This window comes from Falco cherrug, chromosome 14, assembly GCF_023634085.1.
Source record: "Falco cherrug isolate bFalChe1 chromosome 14, bFalChe1.pri, whole genome shotgun sequence".
In the NCBI taxonomy this organism is placed as follows: Eukaryota; Metazoa; Chordata; class Aves; order Falconiformes; family Falconidae; genus Falco; species Falco cherrug.
In genome coordinates, this window is record NC_073710.1 from 22131933 (window position 1) to 22156100 (window position 24168).

Consider the following 24168-nt stretch of genomic DNA (forward strand, 5'->3'; position numbering starts at 1 on the left):
TAAGTTTTTATGACCTTAAGAATAAATTTGAAGGTGTGCTTCAGCTGTGTCTGAGGGCTGATGCATTCGTTTATTGCTCTTTAGGCCAGGAGATTACAGAACCAAATTTTCTTTCCTTCTGAACCCTTCTTGAGATTTAGCTCCAGCACTAAAAGTTTTGTTGTGCAGATTTAATAAATGCAGGAGAAAAGGGAAAAGATTAGTGGATCATTTATTTACCTAAATGTGATTTTTATTGAGGTCATTCTATTTAGTGTAGGAATGATAGAAACGGTTGTCTTCTGAAAAGTTTCATCATGAATGATATAGTAAAGGAAGAAGCTCAAGAATTATTTTGTTCTTTCCTTTATTCTGCTGTAAGTAAAAGCTTTTTGTTTTTGCTGTTGATATTTTCTTGATTTCAAACTGCGGGTTTTTTTTCAATTGCAGCTCAACCAGCAGGAGTTCCAGAGATCCTAAAGAAAAGTCTGCACAGTTGTTCAGTGAAGGGTGAAGAGGAAGTTTTTCTGATTGGCAAGAACTTTCTAAAGGGAACAAAAGTGATTTTCCAAGAGAATGTTTCTGGTTAGTGTGAAAGTAATAATGGCTTGGCATGCTCTTTGGCATGATGTTTGGGTTTATGTTGGTTGATAAAGTTTAGCTTTAGAGAGCAAACTGAGCAGCAGAATCAAAGGCACTAAAATGAATTGATTTATATGGATATGCAATAAATTATTCTTTTCAACTTTCATTTAGATGAGAATTCTTGGAAGGCAGAAGCTGAAATAGACATGGAATTATTTCATCAGGTACTTCTGTATTATTATTATTGTTATTACTTTTTTTTTTTAAAAAAGGACTCCAACTGTATTTCTGAAGAAAAATCAAATAAGCCTTTCCCTCTTCCTCTGCATTTCTAGAAATAATATTCCTTTTCTTCTAATAGGTTTTTCAGTGAGTCTGGTAGAATATAATTGTTTTGGATTTATACAAGTATAATTGTTCAGTTTCTAACTGAGAACTTAGGTACCACAGTATGCCGTGTATACCACAGTAGGAGTGTGGTATATGAACTTGGTGAGCAAGTCTTTGCCCTACAGTGTAATTAAAAGGCCTAATACAATTTTTCCAGTAGCTTTCCTAAGGACACATTAGATTACTACTGAGTGGAAATAGATTGTATGTACGCCATAGTCTTTGTACCTGGCTGAATTTCTGTTCCACTCTGAAATGTTTTGCGAAGTATTTGGTGCTGGGTTGTGGGTTTTTTTGACACACAGAGTGTCTTTATGGACTATTGGACTGAAATTAGAGAAATTATTAGACGTAAATGATGTCCGACAAATGTCATCTTGCTCCCACCTCTGAAGGCAGTATTCCATGCAGGCACTGGTGTAGAAATTGTTTCTTACTTCTAGCAGGGTAGACAGGTAGTTGGGGAATAGACAGATCACTAATCACTCTTACTGTTGATGAATGATTGCAGGCCTATTTTTTGATGTCTGCTCAGCGTTAAATCCTCTTAGGTGTGACATGAAACTGCACCCTCCATCTGTTCATGCTGAATACAAAGACCTGATTCAGCACAACAGCGAAGTGTCTGAGTCCAGCAGAATGTGATGGCAAACTGCAGTTCAGTAAGGCATGTTAGGCATAAGCTTATGTTTAAAGTACTGGACTTCATGTCTTTCCTTTCTGCACCTTCCGTTTGAGTTATAAACTGCCAGTGAGCATTGTATAGGCAGATAATTCAAATCTCTCTTGTGGCACAGGTTAGTTATCAGTTTATTTCACTGAAAATGTGACTTGATGTTTCCCCCAATGTCTTTGTTCTTTGTGGTGATCACTCTCTCTGTTTGATGGATGTAAATACAATTAAGCTCAATAGTGATGAAATACAGTTTCTAATGTCTTATTTTCAAAATTATTTTTGCATTGCAGAACCACCTTATTGTGAAGGTGCCACCATATCATGACCAGCAAATAACCTCAGCTGTTTCTGTGGGAATATATGTGGTTACCAATGCTGGAAGATCACATGATGTGCAACCATTTACGTACACTCCAGATACATGTATGTAAAACTGAGAACTGGAAGAAGGAATGGGCAGTTTTACCTGCTAAGCATCTCATTTCTGATTTCGTAGTGTTTAGTCCATACAACAGAACTGTTAAGTAACGTGGATCTTTTCAAACGCCTCTTGCTGGTGAGGTTTGCTCTGTTAGGTAATAAAATCTAGAGGCTTTGCTTTTCTCGTTTATGTGGCAAGTATCTCAAATTTCAGCTGCATGGAGACAGGTGTTCTTACAAAGTAGCATCCATTTCTAGTATAAGGCTCAAAATGAACCGAGCACGAAAAAAGTATACATATTGCATACAGTGCACCAAATGCAAACAAAAGATAGCACCAAGCTTTATCCTAAGGAAAGTTGAAGTTTGACAATATCATGTCTTTTTGTTTGTTTATTTATTGATTTACAATACACACTGCAAAGTTTGTGTGGTTTTCAGAGGACCTTTATTTCTTTAAGATATAAGTAACTGTTTTGGTTTGCTTTGGTTTTTTTTGCTTGTTTGTTGTTTTAACATAAGGAAGTTCTCAATGTGTTTTGTCTCAACAGCTGGTACTCTGAATGTTAATGTGAAGAAGGAAATCTCCAGCCCAGCCCAACATTGTTCTTTTGAAGAGGCTATAAAAGGTACTAAATTGATTCTTATCATTGTTATTAATAATTTAACCATAAATTCTTGCCCAAATTTGGAGGAATGAATCAGACATCCTGTTGAAAATAAGTGTACTTGTGAAATCTGGCCATATTCTTACAGTGAGGTTTGTTTTCTGATTCTGAATATTTTACTTTATAACAGTATTCCTTTAAGTATATTGTAACATGAACAGTATAGAACAATAACTTTGCAAAAAATAATATTAAAAAGAAATAGTTTCATTTTTTGTGCTTCAGGCCCTGCAGTCTAATCTTCCTTTAATATGCTTGCAAGTGAAGAAGAAAAAAGAAAGAAGCCTAAGATGGTAGTTAGTACAAAGGATTTAGAAACTGTGTAGTCTTAATTTAAGAAAAAACACATGTAAAGGTGGTGGTGGGGAAGAACTGAGCACTGAAAAATACAAAGATGCCAACTTGGTATTTTTTGGAAGCTGTCCGGTGGTGTTGTAAGACTGCGTTCAGTGGGTCTAGTGAAGAACGCTAATTCTGGCAATTTTAACTTACTCCCTTCAGGGAGGGCTTCCCCCCCACCCCTGCCCGACCATTCTGTCCGTGCAAAGTTTGTCGTTTTGTTCTAAGGGACCAAGTTTTGGGTTTGCTTGGTTTTTAAGTGTGAAGTGAATTGATCCTTCAAATATTGAAATAGAGGAAGGAAATGTTTCTTACTTGACTGTTAAAACTATGGTAGTGTGCAAAGGTTAGTGGAAATTTCCATAGCCTGCTCTGGTGAAAGCAGGTTGAAAGGTAAGCAAATGCACAGTGTGATCACAAGTTTGATAGGAATCCATAGCTCCAGGTTAAAATCATGAAGCTCATGTTTGAAGTTAATAGCTTGGTCTTGGCAGGGGATATATTTACAAGTTGACTTTCAGCTTGTTAGGGAGGATAATACAAGATACGATGAGTTTAAACCTGCAGAGAGTATTTGGGGGAGAAATATGCAAAAATATTTAGGGCAATGAAGAAGCTGATAAAAAGGCTGGTTAGGCTTCTAGTAGCGAGATTAAAAAGATGAGGAAAATAACTACTGTATCAGGGCAAGCCTGACATCCATCTAATCTAGTATGGAGGCTTAACCAAGGGAAGAGACCAACTGCTTCAGGAGAACATCTGCTGTTCATAAGAACACAGCGTGCTATTTCTGTTACTTCATGTCCTCCATTTAATTTATCACATTTAATGTGATAAATCTTAATTTACTTTCTTGTGTGGGTTTTCTGCTAGCCAGCTCTTTTTCTGACAATCATTCCTGTACCTCTTCTACTCTAGGTTGATCATGAACTAAAGTCAGACAATTTTGTCTGCTTTGTGTACTTTGTCTCTGGATATTTCCCAGCCTGTCCTTCCTCACAGTTCTGAATTGATAAAGACCAGGTGGGAATCCAGTGGGATGCTACTTCCTTGCTGTTTCCTTTCACTGGGAGCGAAATCCTAGAATTCACAGTTTCTTAAGTGGCATCATTTCCAGCAGTCCTGGCCAAATAGAAAGAACTGTTGTTGCTGGACACATGTACAGTTAGGCGTTTTGCTGCAGGGCCTTTCTCTTCCTATCACAGGCAATTTTAATCTTTGTCTCTGGTATCTCTGAATATTTATTAAAATAATTTCTATTAAAACACCTGTGTATGTAAAAAAGCCAAAACGTGACTTCCCAAAGCCAGTACAGATTCTTAGCTCTAATGTTTTTAGAGTCCGCAGATTTGACAGACTTGAATGACAAGTTACATTTCAAGACAACAAATCTATAATTCTAAGCTGTTCTGTAAAACTTGAAGGAGATGGAGATACATGGACAACTATGTAGTTCGGGTCTTTGCCTTCCAACAATGAAGTAGCACTGGACCATTTTTTTAAGTGGTTAATGGTGGTTTCAGCTTCCAGTTCGCGAGTAAATGGAAAGAGGGGTGTGTATGTCTTGGTATTGGTGGTAACTATTCAGAAGTTCTCAACGAAGTGTATTACAAAAACATAGTACAAAATCAGGTGTTCCTCTGCTTTTGAAACTTCTTTTTCATTATTAATCTCCCTTCTTTTTTTCATTCTTTCAAGCAAATACATCACCGTGAATGAACGTAGCATTGCTAGTACCTAATCTGTATACCATTGGGGTTTTTTAAAATTGCTTAGATAATTTTTTTATTGTTTCTGATGAACACAACATGATTAAGCACATAGAAGAGAAAAGCTTATAAATAGTGACTACAGTATAGAAAAATATTAACTGGTGTCTTTAAATGTGCTGTATGACTAGCTGTCCTGAAGTCGGTGTATTTTAGAGTAGTTTCATTCAAATTGTGTTCCCTGCCAGCAGCACAGCCCAGCACATCAGGTCACGGGGCTTGTATTTCTGGAGCCACCCCAAACCTGTGAGTTAACAGGAGGGAAAGAGTTTATTTGGGTGTCAGTATATTGACAACTGTTGCCATACTGATGGCTGATAATTTATTGCTGAAGAGAGAAAATAACATTTCGGGAGAGAATCTTTGGTTTTACATAGAGTAAACACACGAGGACTGTAACTGAGGACGTGGCATACTCTTGATAGAAATTTGCAGAAAATTTACTGCCATGTTATTGTAAGATCTAAATTTGTTTAAAGCCTGGAGATCTGTTGCTTTATGTTGACGATTAATTCTTTAATTTACTTATAAGTACTTACGGAACTATGTTTTTTACCGGCTTTGCCATGGATTTGTTTTAAGCTCAATTTCAGCAGTATTTGAAATCAAGGCAGTATGATTCATTTACAGCAAAGATCTCAGTTTATGTAATATTTTTTGTGTGGATCGGGAAAAATTAAAACTAAAAAGATCTAATTAATTTTAAGAAGCCAGCTTTCTACATTAAAAAAGATAGACAATATAGGTTCTGCAAAGGCAGAATAACAACTTGCTCTTGCTACAGAGCTGACATGCAGATTTATCAAGTTTTTGCTTGATTAGTCCTTTAGCAGAACAAAAGTAGAGTCTAAATGCTTTGAGCATTCTGTTCATATGGTTATCTGAAAGCAGACATTTTTCAAAATTAAATAGAGAAGTTGTACACTTAAAGTGCAGTAAAGTTTAAAACCTGATAATTTGTGGACAGATGTCTTAAGCTGTTAGTTTGTAGTTCAGGCGGTTGGTGGATGGCTGTCCTGGTCTAGAAAGATACGAAATGGAAGGAAATCAAAATACAGCATTGCTGTTAGTCTTAAAAATAACTGTTGAAAGTTTCAGGTTTTCTAGGATTATCTGTAGTATTCCAAGTATTTGAAGTATTCAAATGTTTGCAATGATCCCTCTGCGTATTGGTGTCTTAGATGAGGATGAGAGCTCTTATGGTGGAACTGAAAAGTGAAACGGGAAGCAGGCACCACCAGAAACCCACTCTTTGCCTAGTGAATGTTAACGCTCCGTTGCCCTTCTTTTTTTATTTGTGATGGCAGCAGCGAAGGCCACTGGTTGTAACCTGGAGAAGGTGAACATTCTTCCTAGTGCCTTGATAACTCCACTCATGCCAAGCAGTATGATTAAGAGTGAAGATGTGGCTCCAATGGAAGTAAGTGCAGAAAAAAGATCTCCCCCTGTCTTCAAGGTAAGTTTGATAGTGATCTGAAGACAGTAGCTTTAATAGTCTTAGTTACATTATTACCCATTAGCCCACATTCTAACAGTTGCAAGAGTAACACACAGGAACAGTGTCATGTCTGAGATCCGTCGGGGTATAACGTGACAACAGAGCATGATTAAAATAACAGACGATTTCCTTTGAATGCTGGAACAAGATGTTACTTTCAAACAGAGTGATTGATTGGTTAGTGGTACTATGATGAATTGTTCTTTGTCCTGTGACACAGAACTAGTAAGTTACTGTAGGAATTTTATTGTAATCACTTCCTAGCATCACTTTTGTTAAATTGTACCGTAGCCCCTTCCTTGAAAAGTAGCATTTCCACTGCTAGCCATTTGCTTATATGTTTGGTTATGTGTGGAGAGATACATCAGATCTTCTGTCTGATCTTTCTTGAACATAGTGGATTGGTGGAAATTTTATAAGCATAAACCTGAGTAAGCTTACAGATTGCTTAATGTGTTGCACTTTCCAGGCTTCAAGTGTGGTTGGACCAACTCAACAAACATTGGAAAACAGTATGTCTGGCATATCAACTTCTGCTTCCCATTTACCTTCTGAAAATGAAAACCAGCAACAAATGCAGCAGAAGGTGTATAATCCAGAGACATTAACTACTATCCAAACGCAGGACATTTCCCAGCCTGGTAGCTTTTCAGCAGTCTCTGCTCCGGGTCAGCTGCAGAACAGTGATGCATTATTGCAGCAAGCTGCACAGTTCCAAACAAGAGATTCCCAAACCAGGGAAGTCTTGCAATCAGATGGCACAGTAGTCACTTTGTCACAATTAACTGATGCATCACAACAACAACAGTCTACACTCTCAGAACCAGCACAGGCATTGCAGCAACAGATTTCATCCAGTATTTTCTCATCAGCAAGTGGCGTGAGTCAGCTGCAGAACACTATACAGCAACTGCAAGCTGGAAATTATCCAACAAACACTGCCACTGGCAGCAACAGAAATGTTGACTTGGTGCAACAGGTATTGGAAGCTCAACAGCAGTTATCTTCTGTTCTGTTTTCTGGTTCAGACAACAGTGAGGATGTTCAAGATCAGCTAAATGCAGATATCTTTCAGCAAGTTAGCCAGATACAAAATAGTGTAAATCCCGGGATATTTTCCTCATCAGACACAGCTGTCCATTCCAGAGCAGAGAACCTTTTGCCTGGACGAGCTGAAAATGTTCACTCACAGCCTGAAAATGCATTGTCCAATCAACAGCAGCAACAACAGCAGCAGCAGCAGCAGCAGGCGATGGAGACTTCTGCGGCAATGGTGATAGGAATCCAACAAAACATTTGCCAAGCTGCAACGCAAATGCAGTCTGATTTGTTCTCTTCAACAACTTCAGGGAACGGAGCCCTCCAACAGTCACCTGTTTACCAGCAGGCTTCTCACATAATGAGTGGGTTATCCACAAGTGAAGACATGCAAATGCAGTGCGAATTATTCTCTTCATCTCCTGGTGTTTCTGGAAGTGAAACTACTCCTACTGCTCAGCAGCAGGTCTCCAACAACGGACCTGCTATGTTTCAGGCATCAAATTCTGCGGATGGAGAAGAAGCTTCAGGACAGAGTAAACAGATGCAGAGTAATGTGTTTCAGACGATGGTTCAAATGCAGCATAGTGGGGAAAGTCAATCTCAAGTTAATCTCTTTTCATCTACCAAAAGCATGATGACTGTTCAGGCAAGTGGAACTCAACAACAAGGAGGTGGTCTGTTCCAGCAAGGCGGAGAAATCATGTCGATTCAGTCGGGAAGCTTTATGCAGCAGTCTCCGCATTCACAAGCTCAGCTTTTTCACTCTCAGAATCCTATTGGCGATACTCAGAATATATCACAGGAAACACAAGGCTCTATTTTTCACAGTCCAAATTCCATTGTCCACAACCAGACTAGTACTAACTCCTCAGACCAACTGCAGCCTCCAATGTTCCACTCACAGAACGCCATGGGTGTATTACAGAGCTCGTCAGTTCCTCAAGACCAGCAGTCTGCCAACATGTTCCTTTCCCAAAGTTCAATGAGCAACCCTGCAACTCAGGAAGAACAGATGTCCTTCTTTACAAGCCCAAATTCCATTTCTCCTCTTCAGACAGCAACAAACACTGAACAGCAGACTTCTTTCCAGCAGCAGACACAGATATCTCATATCCAGAGTTCTATGCTTCCCCAAGAACAGCCCCAGGCTCAGCCTGCTCAGCAAGGTTTGTTTCAGCCTCAAGTGTCATTAGGCTCCATCCAGTCCAGTTCAATTCCTCAGAACCAACAAGGAGCTATCTTCCAGCCTCAGCATTCAATAGTTGCTATTCAGAGTAGTCCTCCGTCTCAAGAACAGCAGCAGCAACAACAGCAGAACATGATGTTCAGTAATCAAAATGCCATGAGTACAATTGCTTCTCAAAAGCAGAACATGATTTTCAATCCGAATCAAAACCCAGTTACCAATCAGGAGCAACAAGGCCAGTCCATTTTTCATCCACAGACTAACATGGCATCAATGAACCAGGAGCAGCAGCCCATGCAGTTCCAGAGTCAGACTACAGTGTCTTCTCTTCAGAATCCTGGATCCAACCAGGCGGAAGCACAGCAGCCAGCCATCTTCCATAACTCACCCCAGATTCAGTTGGTCCAAGGATCGCCAAGTTCTCAAGAGCAACAAGTCACCCTCTTCATCTCTTCAGCTTCCATGTCTGCCTTGCAGAACAGTATGAGCCAGCAAGAGCTGCAGCAGTCTCCTATGTACTCTTCTCAAAACAGCATGGCAGGAATGCAAGGAACTGCTTCTCCTCCACAGCAACAAGCTTCTTTGTTTCACAACACAGGAGGAGGTGCTATCAACCAGCTGCAGAATTCTCCTGCTTCATCTCAGCAAACATCGGGAATATTCCTTTTTGGCATTCAAAACAGTAAGTGATAAGTGCCTGATTCTGAGTTTAGAATTTCGAAGAGCTATTAATTGGAGTCCACAAGACAATTGATTGTTCAAGTCTAAGATATTACAAAAACTAAATATATATCTAGAATAAATGATGTAGCACTACAGTGGAGAATATACATATTCATCGTGTTGCTCTGAATATTGATTTTGCATGAGTACACTTAGCTAAAATACCTGTTAGTGGTCTTACACTTAGGATTGATGTGATAAAACCAGCTTAGAATTGTGTGTATATCTCTATAGAAATAAGTATATATATATGAAATAATATATAAGACATTATTAATAACACATACACAAATAACGTGTGAATACATGTGTGCACATGTTACAAATAACAGTTAGGCCCTCTTAGGACAGCTCTGCTAATCTTTGTCTTGCTGCATTTGGTTTCCACAATTTATGCAGTGGCTTTCTCCATGTGTTGTTGAAGAAAAGCAAAGATTTTCTGAAACTGCATAGTCCAGAAAAGCGTCTATTGATGAGTATTTGAACCCCCTTTAGTTTTATAAGCCTGCGCTTTTCCATATCTCATCTCTGAATTGAGCCTCTGTGGCAGTTCTTTGGGACATAGATCCTTTCCGCTGCCTGTCGTACCTGTGAAGCTCCAGAAGTAGCAGGTGCAGGTGATGATTGTGACAGCTTGTGAAAGCCCTGGACAGAAAGCCCTTAGTCTGTGGTTACACCTGAATGTGGGCTTTGCTGTATGAACTCTTTGGTCATCAGGCAATCCGCAGCCAGACCTTTCCGTGAAGCTGACGATAGTGCTAACAATAGGAGACGAGACTCGATTTGCAGGTTGTAGAAGGAGCTAGCGGACACCTTGGCTGAACTGAAAAAGATACATCTCTCTATTAAGAAAGGATGGGCATATTCAACACTTCCCTTATGCTGTGCATTTTGCTTTACTTCCAGCTAAGCGTTGTCCTTTGGGGTGTTAGTAGCATTTGGTTTTACTGCAGAGTCCGTGTATTCAATATGTATGCCTTGAGCCTCTGCTTATACCCTGAGGCAGTGGTGAGCAACAGTGGTCTTGTGAATAAAAGCACATGTAACTTTCTACAGGTTATAGTCAGTATGGATGTATGTGAAGGCGCTGGCTAATTCACTGCGTGTATTAAGCTAATCTAAGTGATCCTTTGTTCTTCCCTTGCTGTCTAACAGACTGTGGCCAGCTGCTAACTTCTGGACCAGCTACGTTGCCGGATGAGTTGATGGCTATAAGTCAGCCAGGTCAGCCACAGAGCGAAGGACAAGCAGCAGTGCCAGCGCTTCTCTCCCAGCAGATATCGGAGACTTCTCCGCTACCTTCGGCTATGGCAACCAATCAGAATATTGAGAAAATAGATGATCTGCTTGTGTCATTGCAAAATCAGGGGAACAATATGGCTGGCTCATTTTAATTAATCAAGTAAGTAATGCATTTGAGTTTCTGGGTTCTTCCCTGCTACACATACTTTTGCTCAGTGAGTCTTCATTCTGGAGTGTATTACCATGCTTTAAGAGGTCAGCTGAAATGTCAGTAATGCTGAATTAAGAACATAATACCAGTGGAGAGAATGAAGGGTTATTAAAAACAGTCATCAGAATTTGTATGAAACGGTTGAGGCTGGGTCTTGTTCAGTTGTGGTATGTTTTGTCATCTGTTGTTACAGTCTAGTACTTTATTAGGAAGGAGAGTAGATCACTGACAGCTCAGCAGATAAAACAGTTGCAAAATATGACTGTAGTTAAAAACTTAAGGCTTATTGAGTAAATAACACGTCAAGTGTCTACTGTTCTGAAGTTGCCCCCTGGGTTACAATAATGTAATGTGAAAACAAGTTTTGGTAGAATATGGCAGCTGTTGAGAGTACGCCACATGCCGAGTCTTTGCTAAAAATGAGCTGACACGATCAGCTGTTACTAGGAAACATTCTGCTTTTAGAAGGTGCCTTTTTCAGAGAGGTGGAAGAGGCTTTGACTACAAATGAGTACCCAAGAACCAGGACGATTCTGGGATCTAGTATTGTCCGCAGTCTGTATCTTGGCTCTAGTTAACTGTGTTGCTGTCCTAAATCCCTCATAAGTTTCATTTCAGTGATACGCTCCATTTTCTAACCTAAACTGTTTTGTATATGAAATTACGAACTTTAAAAAACAAACCAACCAAACCAAACAGCAAAAAACCCCAGGAGCATGGAAGGAGAGTAAACCTGCTTTATGGAGGAGAGTGCGTGCTGATACTAAGTGGCTTCATGTCTCCTTGTGAAGAGCACTTCCAAGATGAGGGAACTACACAGAAGTAAGAGGATGACTTCTGTTTGTTCTGCCTAACTTTTTTGGTTGCTTGTTTTTTCCTGCAGATATTCTGTGAAGAAAAAAGTGATGATTTCCCAGATCCTCTCAGACCTTCCAACTCTGGATTAGGCTGTGCGGAACTGATTGCTTCTGTCAAAAAGTGGCCCTCTTCTCTAAAGAGCACACACGTGGCCAGTTGCAGTGTCTAGCACCTAAGGCTATGACCATAGTACTTGGGATCTGTAGTGCCAATAATGCTGAGAAGCTATGCTTTGTTTTGCTGGGGCATGGGATTGTACTGTTACCAGATTCCTAAAGCTCATTGACAGTGGGGTGCTCTCCGAATTTAAAGCATATCTGGTCAGTTATTATTGTTAGAAGGTAATACATGTTACCACGTTTACTTTTTTCCCTCCTCTTCCTTCTTCACATCCACTCTTTTGACTAGAAAAGCTTGCGAAGCAGAAACATCAAATGCCTGTGACATGAGCCATGACTCATAGCTGTCAGTATGTGAAGGGATCGCATGTTTTACGGTTGAGTAGGAGAGCTAATACTGCAATTTTTTAATTGCAGTAGGTGGCAATGAAAAATATTGGTAACTGTTGTAAACAAACAGAGAATTGCTTGCTGCTGTAGATAGCCAGAGGTGGGTGCTGCCCATCTGAGAATGTGATTAACGGTTTTCCATGTCTCGTACGTCTAAGTGTACATAGAGCAAGGGTTTAGTGGCTCTAACAAAATGAAGACATGAAGGGGAACTTTCAATTAAATTTTGCTCTTAAAATCTTATCCTCAAAAATACCTTCAACTTGAAAAGAACATTCTGTCTGGCTGAGGAAAGAATTCCTCTGTGTCCCTCACTCTGACTGTATGGATAGAACTCTGTAAAGCAGCATTAGCCGTTCTCAAACCAGCCTTCTCCCTTTCATTCTTTTCATGGTTTTCCTTCTTTCTCCCTCAGTTTCATGTTGCGTTTTTAAAGAAAGACATAAATATCCTACTGGCTTTAAAGATCAGAGGCAGCTTTTAGGAATCCGTGGCATTCAATTGCTTAGTCAGTAGAAGCTTTGACAAATAATCAAGGATTAAGGAAAGAGGAAGAATTTCTCTGCCACCTTCTAAATGCAGGAATCCCCCTTAACCAGTCATTTTCTAGCTGTTAACTGATGTAAATCTTCAGCTTGACTTTACTCCAAGTAGGGGGCAAATTACGTAATTTGTAAGCATTCTTGAAAAATTCACTTCATGCTGAGCCATTGCATCTTTGTAGCATATTGAGCTCATTGCAGTTTTGAAGTGATTATTTTATTCCTCCAACGATCCTCCAAGTATAGTTTCTAGATTGTCATGTTTCAATTAAAAAAAAAAAAAAAAAAAAGATGATGTTACAGAATGTAAAACCAACCCACTCCAGACCATGCAGTTGTATTGTGAGGCATGTGAATTTTTTTGGGTGCTCCAACTATCTGGACAGTTTTGTGATATCTCACTACAGCCTCATTCAGATGTTTGTTTCTTCTCCTTCTGCACGTAGAAAGCTGTTGCTGCAGTTAGAGCCAAACAGCTGTCACGTATGGCTATTATGCCTTGGTAGAGTGTAGTTGGTATCATGTCATTTTTCATTTTTGTTATTTTAAATAACAAAGAATAATCTGTAAATGGATTTTAAGTTACTCTAGTCTGTTTACTGTGTGTTTTTCCCTTAACTTGTGTGCTTAGTTGAGCCGTGTAGAGTTTTTGTTTGTTTTAATGGATTTCCCGTTTGTCAGTCTGTCATAACGTTCACTTTCTCTTTCTGTCTCTCTTTCTCTCTCTCATTGAGAGGCATTGAATTACGTTTTCAGTAGTAAGGCTTCTTGCCGATATGAAGGGAACTTTTCAGAAAGAGACCTGCTCTGGGTCATTTAATTTTGAATACAGTTTTCAATCGTTCAAGTTTTGGATGGTTTATATCTAATGTGTGTTTCATTTTTTTGGAAAGCTATATTTTGTATTTAGGAAATGGTATACTATTTTGCTATTTGTACTGAGTGAGTACATTGGCATAAATATAAAAATTTATATATATACATATATATAAAATATTCTTTTTGCCACACATTTTTGTGGTAAATTTGTGAGTTTGTCTGATGTTCTACCACAACGTGGCGTCTGATAACAGTGGGGTGGGGTGGGGTTTGTTATGTCTTTATTGAGTATTTAAGTACTTTTTGCAACATAAATAACTTGTTCATCTCTCGCCATTCCATCAGGCAATTTATTGTTCCAGCTGGCTATGAGAAGCTTCACTGTGTGTTTCAATGTGTCTGTCACTCAGCAATACGATCTAGGAAGGAAACCTGTAGGCATTTAGGCGTATCTTAAATAATGGGGTTTCATTCAGAATGAGCCATTCAGCTTTTATCCACTATCATTGTCTATTTAATATTTTATTATTAGCGCCTCTGTGTTTTAACTCTTAATTTATGATTATGCTAAAATGTTTAAAATTTTAATCATGATTAAAAAAAACTTTCCCTGCTTCATAATGTCCAGAGCTGCTTTAACCCTGAACCATACTTTTCTTTCTATGATTTTTTTTTTTTATTCCCCTCCCTGCTAAGATGAAATATTAACAAAATCTTGTTACGGTTATGACATGAAAACGGCAATCTCGCAGCATTGACTAAATGCTGTAGGAAGCTAGGTAGAAAACTTGAGAATTATGGACTGAAACAACTTCCAGATGGTCTTGGAAGTCGATAGCCAGTTATTTGAAAATGAACTGGTGGGTTTTGCAGGATTGCAGTCCCAGAACAAGCTGCTGGGTGTCATCTGGGGCCTTCATACACAGAAGAAGTAATAGGAATGATAAATTCGCTTGTGTGCTGCTTCAATTCGTTCAGTTGTTCCAAAGGGGTGTATCCTTATGTTCAAGTGCTGTCGGTCAGTGCCAAGTCACCAGGGACCAATTCTCCATTTCACAAGATGGGTGTCCAAAGAGAACTTCATACCAAGACTGCTACAGCTCCAGGGGAAGGGTATGTTTGAATTGTGTGCGTATTTTAGGTCACTTGTGAAGAGAAGAGGAAAAAAAAAAAAAAAAAGGAGAGAAAAAAAAAAAAAGGGCTGTGCTATCACATTTTTCACTTCTGGATAACACCTTTCTTTTCTTGTGTTAAATTTATCTTGTTCATTTTAGGTCAATGTTTAAATGTACAACACTTTGAACATGTGATTTGGTTACAAAAAGTATTTGTCTTATGAATGAAGAGGTTGCTCAGCGGTTGATTAGTGCTTGAACTGCTGCTTGCAGACAGCTGTTATGGAGGATAAAGAGAGGTTTGATAAGCCAATAAAGAGCTTAAAGACAGGCTGTGGGATTTCATGGCAGAAAAACCCTGGAACAGTGTGAGCCACATCTGTATTTAGAGTCCTGAACATGTACTTTTGTAATTTGAACAGTTGATACTGATAATTGGAGCTTACTCTGCTGCTTTTTTTGTTTGTTTGTTTGTTTAATCCCTGTGTTCACTCCTCTGCGCGCTCACGCTGGCGTGCCTGTTAGCTGCGAACAGACAGTGCTTGTTTGCAGAGGCAGTGGCATCGTGTCCGGTCCATTTGGGTTGAGAAAGTTAGATGATACTGAGATGTTAGTCTCTATAAAGGTAAAGCTCCTGATGTTATTGTAAAGGGGAAGTTACTATCACATCCACAAAGCAGTGATTAAGTGTAGAAGACAGGTGAAAAAAAACTGTAGAGCTGCGTTGCTGGGATGGGTTTTCTGTATCCTGTTTTTTCTGCTGCTTGAGCTTGCTCTTTAAAGAATCATTAAATCTAAACCTCGGTGTTAAATGTGGGCTATACTCTTCAGCTGTTTGTGCCTCTAAAGCGCCCGTGGCCTGCTGCCTGCACAGCGCCGGCGGTGCATGGTGCTTTACAGAACGGCCAGTTGCTGGCACAGGTTCAAATTGAGGGAGACGTACCTGCTAGTCACCAGGCGCGAGGCTGCGTGCATTCTCTTCTCTGCTCATACACTGTGTGTATATATATATATATAAAAATATGAATAACACGTAATACACAGTTATTAGCTAAACATCTCCTCTGGCAGGAAGTTACTGGTGCTTCGTGCTTAATTAGCAAGTCCACGTTTTGTTATTAATTGCCTCTTCACTGTCTGATCTTTCAGCAGTTACTCAAGCCAAATGCTTTGCTATTACTTTAACATAAAAATAGTTCGAGAAATAATTTCAGGGTTGCTGTTTTAAAGTGGATGTTTAATCACCAATCATTTTATTATAATTACTTTTAATTACTGACAGGGTGGTTTCTTCCTGTCTAGTTTTAAGACAGAATAAAGCATGGGGAGTTAAGCATTTGTAACTTTGGCAGGTTTTTTAACTGAAAATACTAGGAGTATGGGCAGCTGTATCAGTGGACATTCCCCCAATTTAGAGAAGTTGAACTTTTTTTTTAAAAAAAGCTTTTAATGTTATTTTGGTTTAGGATATAGTTTCTAAAAAGAAAACTTTTCTGAATAGATTTTCTACTACTATTATCTTTCCAGAGTCGTCAGAAAAAATACCAAGCGAGCAGAAGCTTGCATTTGTCTTAAAACATAGTGTAAATCACCATTTGAGTAGCAGGAAAGAATGATTTATTAAAAAGCAAAGTCAAAACTGTTGTTACTAGACTAAAAAAACCTACACGTAGTTTCCCTCAAGGGTACGTATGTGTGTGCGCAGGCATGCATGTGCACGTGCATGAGAAGTTGGAAAAGAGTTGTACTGTCAGGTTTGGAATCTCGTGCCTTTGCGTGGCAGACGGTTGGGTTACTTTTTCAGGGTGGTTATGGGGAAGAGTGTGAGGGGTTACGGACAATTATCTTGAGAGAGAGAAGCAAGAACGAGGAGAATGAATTGCTTTGCATGCTCTTGTGCAAAAAGTTGTAGGTGGGAGATGAGAAGAAATACTGATCGCTGGTGGCTTCTCATTACTGCAAAATTTATTTTCAAGGAATAGGTGTTTTTTGTGTCCCAGTAGGACTGGTGGCAGCTCTGTTATTTTAGAATCTAAAAGGAAACTAGTACTCAGACGCTTTGTTTGTTTGTTTTTTTTAATTTGGAGTAGTCTTTTGGGATAGATTGTGAGCACTTTGTGTTCATATTCAGACCAATTATGCCAGCTGCATAGGACAGCAGTTGCTGGAGCATATGAACAGGCGTGTCTGTGCCCGCTGCGGGCTGGGAATCGACTGTAGAGGGTCACTGCGGGAAATGTTGTTTAGATACAAGATAAAATGCAGCAGCAGGGAAACTCCTGTAAAAGCATACTTGTAAAATTCTCTAGTTGACTACGGGACTCTGAGGGGTTAAACAGGAGGAGAGGCTTTTCCTTCATTATAATCTGTATAGGTATGTAAATAGGCAATGCCTGTATATTCTAGGATTATATATATGTATATAGAGGAATCATATATTTAATATATATAAATAATTAGTAGACACATGCATAGAATACTGTTATATTTACATTTTTATAAACCTGAAATAATACTACTTTTCCTTAGTATGAGGTTATTTACCAAGGTTTTTGTAGTAACTCATTAATAGTTGTATAAATACCTTTCAGTACTGTACATGTGGGTCTGTTGGTAATGTTGCTCCAGAAACTTGCTCCGCTTGTGAACGTAACTCATATCCATGGGTTGAAAACAGCTCTACACTTTTCTATTTTTATATGTTTTTATTAATAATTGCAGATGTGGTGTTAGCAAAACAGTAGAACTGGTAGCCCTGCTGAGAGCCTGCCCACCGGCTGGGCTCAGGAAGCGCACCGGCAGCAGCACCGGCTTTCTGCGTCCGCGTGCTCCCCAGCCAGCTCTCCTCAAGTGACTCCTGACTTGGGGACCTTTTCCATTCTCAGTCTCCCAACACCTTGTGCAGGTAGGGAATGGTGGTGGCTGCGTTGCTCTGGCAGAGTTGGGCTGACACCCACAGCTCTCTCCCGGTGGGGGTTCTTAGTTGTTGCATAGGAAAGGATCCCGGCTGCTGCTCAGCTGGGTTGCACTTGGATTGGAAAGGTGAAGCTTAATCTGTCATTCCTGTTCTCTTTATTCTCATAAAGGCAGGCATATTTAATTTTTTTTTTTTAACCAACATTTTACTGCAACAGTCAATATTTAGAAAACTCCTTGAAAGCTGGCAAAAGCTCTTCTTGGTTTCTAGCAATGAGGAACCCTGCCGCAACTCGTACTGATTTCTCACAGATGTTGTAAGAAACTAAGCGCTCTGAAAGAAATCCAGATTGTAAAATCAATAGCATGGATTTTGCCTGCTGTGACTCTTCATGCCAAATCAGGTGTGTTCCACTGCAGTTTGACGTGAGGTTGATCGAGGAACGTTATTGTCCTGATACAGGCTTTATCAAAGCACCTCTGCCAAACTGAAAGCCAATGTCCTTATTTCTCCTCCTTGAGCTGTCGGCTTGCAGGTCTGATCTCTGCTGCTCCCAGAGACCTGTAACTTTTGCTACAGTTCATGAAATTGCCTTGTAACATTCAAGTGTAATGGGGCGAGGGGGAGGAATCCAAGGATTTCCCTGTTTGCTGTGGGACACTCACCGACACTCTCTGCAAGTGCTCAGTTCAGGCTCCAAACCCCTTGCCACCCAGCAGCAGCCTGCTGGAAGATGCTCCAGTTGTGTGCATTTGCTCCAGGATTCAGACTGGCGAAGAGTCTTGTGTTCAGATCACACAAACAGCCTTCACTTCTTTTTTCAGGCCCTGGAACCACCCCTCTGTGAGCCAGGGAAGGTCTGGCCAGTGTCCCTCAGCGGGGGTGTCCCATGAAGAGCGTGGCTCTGCTGGGGGGCAGGGTAAGGGCGCTTGGGGGGGAAGCTCCCTTTTGAAAGGGGAGAGAGAGAGTGGCACCTCTGGGTGTTGCAGAACTGGGAACACATTCCAGTATCCTGCTTTGTAGACCACAGTATTCCTGAAACTTTTTTTTTTTAATTCTGGACACTATTTGAAATGAGGTGATATTTCCATCTGAGCTCATCATTAATGAGTAAGCTCCAAAAAACCTTCAGAGCAGAGCTTTCTACCTCTGTTACTAGCTGCATCTTTCAGTGGCTTACCCGCCTTTCTGCCATGTGTTCCTGGCGTGCACTGGTCGACCGCTGAGCTGCCTCTTCCACTGTCCTGCAATGTGAAAGTAGCACCAGATATTCCTTTGTGCATTTCTGTGTATATGGCTTTCGTAGTTGGGATTTTCAAAGCACTGATACCGGGTGTTTTCAGTTTGTTCTATGAGGGGATATTTTATTTGCATCTATGTTTTTAGCTATCCTGTGATAACTTGTTGAATATTAAAAAATAAAAATATTTTGCTTCTATTGGGACATTTGTATACTCGCAACTATATTTCTGTAAACAGCTGCAGTCAAGAATAAAACAATGAAAGTTTTCATTTTGCAGTGTAAAGTCTTGTTGTGTTTTTTTCAAGGGCATCTTGGAAGTGCCATTCTTCAGCATGGAGTCAACCTGTCTGGGGCCAGGAAATGCTGGGAAGGCAGGAGCCCATGCCAAGTTCTGCCTGTGGCGGTGTGTCCTGCTGCAGCTGGTGCGTTAAGAAAAGGCACTGTGTTGTGCCTATGCTTTTAAAATACTGCAATGTTTCTTTTTGACTTTGTGGCATGAAGTCTAAAGTAACCTTTGTGGCGCACTACCCAAACCCCAGCCTGAAAATTATAGAGCATTCAAGGAAATAGTTTTCATTGTCAGCCTGCAGCAGGATTTTGTCTCCGAGGGAGCTGGGGAGATGCAGAGGTCTCCCCCAGGGTGGTCTGGGGGCTGCGCTGCCTCAGGGAGGTGATGCCAAAGTCCTAAGCCAAGATGAATGGGAGTTTCTGCTTCGCTAGAATGTGTGGGTGTGAGTGTGTGTGTGTGTGTGCATGTGTGCACGCATTAGCACAGTCCCCCTTTATCTGCATCTTTAGTGTATTTATGCTAACGTGCTAAAAATGATGTGGGGTTGCTGAGGCTCGGGTGTGTGTCCCCCTTCTTGCAGACCTGCTCCAGGGATGGTGACCTCTGGCAGTCAGTGCCTGTAATTTTGAAAAACTACAGCAGGCGTAAGAATCTGCAGCTGCCCCAGGAGCTGGACAGAATGTGCTTTATTGTGGAAGTTTTAACTGGATTTATCCAAAAGGCTTTCCTCTGCACCCACTGCCCTGGGCAGCGCCCACTGCCACAGTCAGATGTGGCTGTCCTGCAGCGGGGCAAATGCAACCTCCTGCCACTGGCTTCTGCCCCTCTGGAGCTGCCAGCCCTGCTGCAAGCATTCATTATCCACCCATCTCATCAGTGTCGCTGTGGTGCCACGGGACAAAAGAAAAATCCTGAGAAACCCTCCCTCCTCCCCAGTCTCCTCTTCTCGAGGCTCAGAGAAAGAGAGAAAGGCACAGGCCAGCCCGTGAGCCTGGCACAAGCAGCTGCACAAATGAGACAGAACCACGGTGCTGCCGGGTTTTGTGTTTATTAGCAATGCTGGCATTGCCAGGGGCCAAGGAGGGATGCTGCTACCATGGCCTGCTTCCCCCCGGCTCTGGCAGGCACCTCCAAACCCAACAACTCCCACCCCAGTCACTGCTGCTCTTCAGGCACCAGAGAAGCATGGCAGGAAAGGCCCCGGCCCCTGCCCAGGGCGGCCGTTCTCAGAAGGGCGTTGGGAGAGCCCTTGCCCCACCGGAGCTACTAGGCAGCAACACGCAAAGCACGGGCGGCTGGTCCTTCCCCTGCAGCACAGGCTGTGGTGGGCCCCGACCAGCCCTTCACCTCCTCTTCACAAACTTCTTTGTCACAGCGTTGGGGTTGAGGCGCCTCCTGCCAGCACCCAGGGCTGCGTCCCGGATTTGCAGATTGGCTGCGCGGCTGTAGACGTCGTTTTCCACAAAGGGTGAGACACCGGCGATGTAGTCGGGGTCAAAGACATTGGTTTTCTGCCTGGCCTTGCGGGACAGCCGCTGCTGTGGGAAGGGCTGGTCTTCCACCAGGTGAGGGTTGTTGGCGTGCTTCCCTCCTCGCGGGGCTGGCAGTGGGTACTGCCAAGAGAAAAGCAGTCATTAAACTCTTGCTCCAAGGGACTTCAAGGTGACTGCAGGCCTCTAGCAAACAGAGGAAACTAAGCCCAAAAGCCCTGGAGCCAAGGGGAACATCTGGAGGACAATCATGGCTTTGCTTTGATTCCCACCTGCCGGCCACAGGCCAGGCTTGCTTGTCCCAGCAGCAGCTGCCCTGTGCGTGATGTACAGCTACTCACCCTGAGCCCCCGGGGGTTCAGCACCTTGGGGTTGCGAGAGAAATGCATGTGGAGGCTCCCGTCATCGCTGACGCTCACTGCCACCTTCTTCAGGGTCTTGTTACCGCAGTGGGCACAGAAAACCTTGGTCATGTCTGAAGTGGTCCTGCAAGACAGGGACAAAAGGGGTTTACCGCTCCCTGGGCCACAGAATACAGGCTTAGCCCATGAGCGGGATCATCCAGCAAGCACCACGTGGCCGTGCCATGGGCAGTGCCGCTCTGTGCGCACACACTCACTTGAAGCAGCCATGGCAGCGGAGGATGTAGCTCCTGGCCTGGCGGATCAGCATGCCGTTCACTGCCAGCACGTGGAGGCCCATCTGCAGCAGCACATTCTGTAACAAGGAGGGAGAAACCATGATACCATGAGCTGGGACCAGCCGGAAGTTTTAACCAGGGTCTGCCAGCCCAGGCAGCAGGAGAGGCTGATGGAAGCGACACCAATGGGCTTTGTAGAGGTCTCTGCAATGGAGAGAACTGACTAGTTTTAGGATAAAAGGAGCTGTCACAACGCTCCTGTCACCCTGTCCAGGGAATGGGGCAATGTGCTTCTCCATCCCCGTGTGCTGGTTTAACCAGCCCAGAGGTTTGAGCAATCTGAGACTCTGCCCTCAGCCCACCCTGCTGGCCCCTCGTGCTCTGGAGCCTGGAGCGGGTCCTGTGCTGGGCAGCCACCAGCACTCACCTGCATGGCAAAATCAGTGGTGACGCAGCCGACCTGGATACCGACGGGAGCAGTGTCACAGTGCCCCGTGTCCTGCTGGACCTGCTTGAGATTGCTAGGTGTTATCCAACCCTCATCGTCGCTCTCCTCCTCATTGTCCTCCTCTTCATCAGCACTGGCCCCATTGTCAGAGCTCTGGTGCTCCTCAGTGGGCTCTGGGCTAACGGAGATGGCTTGAGCTTTCTGCGGTGGAGGAGACAGTCAGCTACGGCACCCGCAGCCGAAGAGGCTGGCCAGAAACCAGGGCAGTGAGGAGAGGAGGCTCCGGGTCTCACCAGCAGCTCCTGCAGCTCCTCCTCGATGCTGGGCAGGGGGGCTCGCCAGTAGAGGAAGGAGCTGAACTCATCGCACTCAGGTGGGACCACGCTCCTCTCGGGGCTGGGACGACGCTGACCCTTCCCCAGGCGCTTGTGCTGGGGGGACACACAGGGTGTCCCTCGGCCATGGCTGCTCGTGGGCTCTGCGAGGCCGCATGCCAGTGCCTTACCGTGGGAGCGCTGCGGCCCCGTCCCTTACCTTGGCGGGCAGGTGGAAGCCGGCGAGGTGCAGGGGGGCCTCGGGGTGCCGCGGGGTGGAGCTCAGCCGCACCTGGGGGAGCAGCGCCAGGGGGTCGGCGGGGCCCCATACCGGGGGGGCGGCGGGGCGCGGCGGTAGGGGGCCCTACCTTGTCCTGGGGCTCCCAGCGCAGGCAGCCGGGGCCGTCGGTCTCGGCCTGCAGCTGGCAGGTGAGAGCAAGCACCTGCAGGTCGGCAGCCGACAGGCTGGGGTAGTCGCCGGTCTTCTTGGAGAACTCGGTCACTGCGGGGCGGGCAGAGGGGCGCCGTGGGGCCGGGCTGGGGGGGGCCCGGGCGGCGGGGAGCCGGGCCGGGGCGGGGGGGCTGGTGCCGGTACTCACCGAGGCGCAGGAGGTCGGGCCGCGGGCGGCGGAGGCGCAGCTCGCAGGGCAGCGCGGCGAGGCGGCGGCGGGTCGGCCTGTCACGGATCTCGGCCAGCACCTCGGGCACGGTGTACAGGTGCTGCGCGATGTCCTGCAGGCAGCGCCGTCAGACCGGCCCGGTGCCCCCGGCCCCCCCGGCCCCCCGTACCCCGGTACCTGCAGTGGGGCGGCGCTCAGGAAGGCGCCGGTGTCGGCCACGACGTGCGCCACGCGCGCCATGGCGGCCCGTCCCATGGCCCCCCCCGGCCCCCGTAGTGGCCGCGCTGCCCGCTGGGAGCCGGGGTCCGGGCGGGGCACGCCGGGAGCTTCCGCGCGGCGTGGTCAGGTGACCGGCGCGTGTCACATGACGGCGGGTGCTGGAGCCGGAAGCGGGAGCGGAGCGGGCGCCGGTAACTCGGGCGGCGGGACGGGGCGGGGGCTGTCCAGGACGGCTCGGACCCACTCCTCAGGCGCTTCCCGCTGGGCGGGCAGGACCCGCCGGCGTGCCCCGGGGGCTGCTCAGCCGCGGGCTCTGCCCGCGCCGGGGCGGTACCGGCTTGGCCCGGTGAGGCCCGGGGCCGGCGCGGGGGTCTGCCCCGGCCGCTGCCATCTCTCCTCCGCACCGCCCGCCGCAGTGCTTTGCCTCCTCTCGCTCCTCGCGGCGGCCCTCTCTGCCCGGCCCGGTTCTTTGCCGGGCGAACCGGCAGCCGGCTCCAGCTGTGGGGCAGGACCCGGCCCGGTCCCGTGGGGGTGCCCGGTTGCCGGGCCGCTGTCCCGGCCGTGGCGCGGCCCCGCGGGTGAGCCTGGTGTTCGCGGGGAGGCAGCAGGGCTGCCCGCTTCCCCGGCGGCGAGGCCGGGCCGGCGGGAGCGGGGAGGGCAGGCCGCCGGCGGGGCAGGCCCGGGGCCGCGCTAGGGCCAGGCCAGCCCGGGAGAGGGCGAGGGCGGGCACAGGCCAGTGGGGAGGGGAGCGGCGCCCACCGCAGAGGGGTTTCCCGGTAGCTGAGGGGTGGTTAACTTGGCCGGGGACATTAAAACAGGCGATAGCGACATGTAGAATCAGGGAAAAAGAAAAGCGGAAAAAGAGTCAAGGTTTAAGAGCAGGAAGGAGAGAGGCTGCCCAGACGGGACGGCTGTGTCACCTCACGGGCAGGTGCGCTGAGGAAAGCAGCGGCCGGGCGGCCCCAGGACCCTCTGGTGCCACAGGGTGCCCAGGCGGCTCTGGGGGCACGGGGCAGGCACGTGGGGCCCAGCAGGAGTGGGGGAGAGCGGCAGGGCTGCGAGGGGACGCATGTGCAGCGTAGGGGCCGGGAAGGGGAAATGCCTTGGTGACAGACAGCGCTCGGTGGTTAGCGCACCCCAGGTCACCTGGGACAGTGGGCAGAGGGCGTCAGGGCCGGTGAGGCTGGCAGCACCGGGGGGTGGTTGGAGCAGAGGCAAAGAAGCGCCGGTGGCTGCGAGGGAGGAGCAGGGTCCAGAGTCCCCGCTGCAGGGGAGCGAGCCTTGGGTCCTGCTGTAGTAACTGCGCGGCGCAAGTCGCCAGTGTTAGTGTGACAACAGCCCTAAGGACGGGCGCGCTAGTCGGTCCAGCCTGGGGCTGGGCACAGGCTGGTGCAGGGGTGCCTCGCAGCTGGCTGTTC

General features: G+C 45.1%; 3 protein-coding genes across 10 annotated transcripts in view; 2 read left to right on the plus strand and 1 right to left on the minus strand.

The window, feature by feature from the left end:
• Positions 1–18999, plus strand: part of NFAT5 (nuclear factor of activated T cells 5) — a 75751-nt gene extending 56752 nt beyond the window's left edge. For 3 of the 6 annotated variants that reach the window (XM_055726394.1, XM_055726398.1, XM_014278403.3), the window contains 8 exons: positions 430–564; positions 736–788; positions 1921–2053; positions 2602–2679; positions 6134–6282; positions 6794–9233; positions 10430–10676; positions 11611–18999. In XM_055726394.1, coding sequence (XP_055582369.1) covers positions 430–564; positions 736–788; positions 1921–2053; positions 2602–2679; positions 6134–6282; positions 6794–9233; positions 10430–10668 — 3227 coding nt within the window. In that variant the 3' untranslated portion in view covers positions 10669–10676; positions 11611–18999. The remainder of the gene's footprint in view (positions 1–429; positions 565–735; positions 789–1920; positions 2054–2601; positions 2680–6133; positions 6283–6793; positions 9234–10429; positions 10677–11610) is intronic. The other 3 variants (XM_055726396.1, XM_055726397.1, XM_055726395.1) reach the window with 3 other exon arrangements.
• Positions 19000–20051: 1052 nt separating this feature from the next.
• On the minus strand, positions 20052–22865 carry NOB1 (NIN1 (RPN12) binding protein 1 homolog). The gene is made up of 9 exons (XM_055727011.1): positions 22709–22865; positions 22511–22643; positions 22280–22413; positions 22132–22203; positions 21891–22028; positions 21577–21798; positions 21129–21226; positions 20851–20995; positions 20052–20632 (listed from the first exon to the last, which is right to left on the minus strand). The coding sequence occupies exons 1-9, from the start codon at positions 22784–22786 to the stop codon at positions 20363–20365; spliced, it is 1290 nt and encodes a 429-aa protein (XP_055582986.1). The 5' UTR covers positions 22787–22865; the 3' UTR covers positions 20052–20362.
• Positions 22866–22887: 22 nt separating this feature from the next.
• Positions 22888–24168, plus strand: part of WWP2 (WW domain containing E3 ubiquitin protein ligase 2) — a 43395-nt gene continuing 42114 nt past the window's right edge. For 2 of the 3 annotated variants that reach the window (XM_055727007.1, XM_055727010.1), the window contains exon 1: positions 22888–22941. In XM_055727007.1, the coding sequence (XP_055582982.1) occupies positions 22896–22941 (46 nt within the window). In that variant the 5' untranslated portion in view covers positions 22888–22895. The remainder of the gene's footprint in view (positions 22942–24168) is intronic. The other variant, XM_055727009.1, reaches the window with a different exon arrangement.

Coding starts and splice junctions, on each gene's coding strand:
- NOB1 (XM_055727011.1), bottom strand. CDS start 22,786: ATGGGACGGGCCGCCATGGCGCGCGTGGCGCACGTCGTGGCCGACACC. Junction 22,204..22,279: donor GCTGGGAGCCCCAGGACAAG/GTAGGGCCCCCT, acceptor CTGCTCCCCCAG/GTGCGGCTGAGCTCCACCCC. Junction 20,996..21,128: donor CGCTGCCATGGCTGCTTCAA/GTGAGTGTGTGC, acceptor CCTGTCTTGCAG/GACCACTTCAGACATGACCA.